The sequence below is a fragment of the Pteropus vampyrus genome, unplaced genomic scaffold (assembly GCF_000151845.1).
Source record: "Pteropus vampyrus isolate Shadow unplaced genomic scaffold, Pvam_2.0 Scaffold309, whole genome shotgun sequence".
In the NCBI taxonomy this organism is placed as follows: Eukaryota; Metazoa; Chordata; class Mammalia; order Chiroptera; family Pteropodidae; genus Pteropus; species Pteropus vampyrus.
This window is the reverse complement of record NW_011889090.1, coordinates 652,515-655,975: the sequence shown is the minus strand read 5'-3', so window position 1 is coordinate 655,975 and position 3,461 is coordinate 652,515. Positions and strand designations below refer to the sequence as shown.

The window sequence follows — 3,461 nt, the reverse complement described above, 5'->3', positions numbered from 1 at the left end:
GTTACAAAAGACCACGTATCGTGTGACTGCATGTACGTGAAGTGTCCAAAGCAGGCAAAGCACAGACGCAGGGCAGAGAGCAAAGGCCGGGAGCGGGGCCGGGGAGGGGGGCGGGGAGGGGTCCGGGAGGGGCACTGCTGGGTACGAGGCTCTCTGTCCGCAGGTGGGGAGGGGCGGGTAGCTTGTGGCTGCACAGCAGCGCGAACGCCACTGAAGGGGGTCCCTTCGAATGGCTGGAACAGTGAATTCCGTGTGTGTACTTCACGCCACTTTTTAAAACCCGTGAAACTGAGTTAACACGGACTGTCTGCGTAGAGTGCGCGGGAAGGTGCTTCACTGAACGTGAACACAGGCCAGGCTGGCAAAGGTGGCCCTTCTGGCTGGACGCGCCCAGGTGCCAGTGTGCAGCCGTCTCTGGCCCCCGCCCACACGGCGAGGACCTGTCGGGGCTCGAGGGTGCTGTTTACGGGGTGCACGCCCCCTTCCCCGGGAAGTGGACACCCCCGAGGGAGGGGCACCGGCAGGGGCAGGAGGGGGAGGAGGACCCTGAGCCTCTGTGCCAGCCGCCCGTCTGGATGCCCGGGCTCCTGCAGGCAGGCGTCTGCGTCACGAGGTCGCCCGCCCAGCCCCATCCTGAGTCTCTCCGGGCACCCACAGCACATCGCCTCACAAATCTCCTGCCTCGACCCCATCCGTGCAGCTCCCAAGCCCCACGCGCGGAAAACCTCCACGTCACACAAGTTACCTGCTGTGCCTGGACTGGGCGGGCCGTCCGCGCAGACCTCCGCCTGCAGGCCTCAGGCTGCACCCCTCACCCTGACACTGTGTCTCCCTCGTCACCCGCCTCCTGCGAGGACATACAGGACTCTCGCTGTCCCTCTGCTCGGCCACATGATACCCGCTCCGAGGGGCACAGCGGGAATGCGTGAGCAAGAGCACACCCCGCACCTCCTCGCCTCCCTGCTCCCCAAACTGCCCTTGTGTCCAGCACCTGCTGTGGCCACACGAGGGCCGCTCGGGCCTCATCAGACGCCGCTCCACCCCTGCCGGCACCCGCCACCCGGGGCTTTCTGCGGCCCCACGGCCCACCCCAGGGCCAGGCCCTGATCACCGGATGCTCTCGCCCGTGGCTTTACCAGCCTCCTCCATGCCACGGGCTCCCACATCCGCCTCCCCACGACTTCGCCCACAGACCCCAGGCTCAGGCACCCAACCCCCATCAGCGCCTTCACCGAGGCTGACGGGTGACGCAGACTCAGCGCCGCCTCTGTCCGAGTCCGCTCCCAGGCCCGTTCCCGTCGCAGCTGCGGGGCCAGCGTGGACTGGCCCGGGGTGGCCGCGAGCCAGGGCAGACACACGGGGCAGTGTCCGCCATCCCAGCCGGGCCCTTCCGTCCTGGGAAAGACCAGGGTGTGTCCTAGATCTCTGCCACCACGTGCCCAAGCTGGTCGCCTCCCCAACGGCAGCATCGTGTGTCAGAACAGACACACACAGGAAGAGGCAGGGGACCAACCTGTGAGAATGCCACAGGCGGTCACGGCAGCTGCTCACCCAGCAGCCCCTTCGAGGGGAGATGGGACGAGCCCTGGGCGAGCGACAGGGGCCACGGGAAGGGGCGGTACTCACTGTCCTCTCCTGGGCAGGGCATGCCGGGCTGCTCCGGGCTGCTCGGGAAAACTGCAAAGAGAAAGGACATGCGTCAGCGCCCAGCCACCCGTCCCGCGCTCGAAGAGCACGGAGCCTGCTGGTGGGCGGCCGGCGTCCTGCACGCGGAGCCACGTGCCGAGGACCCGCTCCTGGGAGGTGCTCGGCAAGACACGTCCGTGGGACCGACGGACCTCTGCGGGACTCCCGAGGGCCGAGGGAGGTCAGGGGCCCGCCTGCTACGTCGGCCTCGGAGGGATCCCCGACAGCCGGCCTCTGAAAGCGCGTGGGCCTGGCTTCTCTACGCCCAGGACGGCGCTCACAGCCGAATGTTCTCAAGCACCCGCCGGGCTTCCCCAGTAAATTACCCAAACAGACGCTCGTAAGGTATCAAAGCTAAGCTGAAACCAATGTTTTCTTAAGCGGGAATCAGAAGTCTTAAGGCACCCGAGCGGTCAGTGTTAGAGGCACAGTGGATGCGCCTGCCGCCCCCAAAAACAAACACGTTTGTTTACACGAAGAGCCACAAAAATCCGGGATTTTGACCAACGATCAGCCGGGCAGTAGAGAAAAGGACGATCCGGCAGAAAACGGTGGGCAGCAGCAGGCTCCGGGGCCCCCCGCACGCCCGCAGAGCAGGCTGCACCAGACGGGGCTGCCGGAGTGCGGACGCGCTATCCCGGCCACACAGACACCCCGAAGAAGCCCGGAAGTGCTGGGGAGCACAGTCTGAAAACCCCCGACTTAAAGATTGTGAGGAAATGATTACGATATTTCAATTTGTAGCCCAGCTCTGAGCCTAACGGGCTGAGGAACGCCGAGAGGCTGGGTAAACCCCAGGGAGCGTCTGCCCCACCCCGGGCAGTGTGGTGGCATGGTCCCTGGTCCCCTGGTCCCCTGGTCTGCCCGCACGAGCCCTGTGCCCAGAGCCTCTGAGCTCCAGCAAAGCTGAGGCACGGGTGACGCCGGCCCCAGGGCTGACAACCAGAACCCAGGCCCTGTCTCCAGGGAGAAGACCCCTCACGGCCTCTACAGTGAGAGCGGTTTCTATTTGGGTTAAAAAAATGTAAGAGGGAAGGAAACCCAAATCGCGTGACACGCAACCCCCTCAGCTTCTCTGGCCCCTAAGATCTCACACTGTGACCCTCGACGGGCAGCTGCCCCGGGTGGTCCGGCTAAGGTGCCGGGATTGGGGGTGGCTGCTGAGCTGGTACCGCCCCAGCCTGGAGAGTCCCACCTCACCCCACCCCTCCAGTGCCACTGACCGTGAATGGTGAGCCCTTCGTCCCTGCGTTGACAGGACAGGCGGAAGGCCTCCTCCAGCTCCATCTGGGAGGACACGGTGCAGGGGTCCCCTACGCGGGCAAGAAACACTGCTGAGCCCACCACAGGCCTAAGGCGGAGGGGCCCAAGTGACACCCGCTCCAAGCATCAGACCCGAGCTGGGGAGGCCAAAGTACCCTAGCGCAGGTGGCAGGTCCCAGGGCAGCCGGCTGGACCAGCCAGTCCCCACAGTCCCCCTGCCCGGGGCCCTCCTGAGAACCTACCCATCCCCAGAGGGGCAGTGAGTCCCCAGCAGAGAAGAACACGGAGCTGTGCTCACCCCCCTGGCCAGGGAGGGGCCATGTCAAGAGGGTCAGGCCCAGCCCAAAGGGAAAGGTGGGGACACAGATGCACAGAACCAGGGCCCCTCCCAGCCCTCCCAAGGGAAGGGGCTCCCCTGGGTCCTCTGCAGACAGCGGCAGGTCAGTCATCCAGTCAGTCACCTTGGAGGAGGAGTTCCTCCCGGACTGTCTCCTAACCCCTCAGCTGTGGGC

General features: G+C 65.5%; 1 protein-coding gene across 1 annotated transcript in view; it reads right to left on the bottom strand.

Moving 5' to 3' along the window:
- Positions 1-3,461, bottom strand: part of PRKCZ (protein kinase C zeta) — an 88,658-nt gene that overhangs the window by 83,618 nt on the left and 1,579 nt on the right. The window contains 2 exon segments of the mRNA XM_023521636.1: positions 1,627-1,677; positions 2,910-2,999. Coding sequence (XP_023377404.1) covers positions 1,627-1,677; positions 2,910-2,999 — 141 coding nt within the window.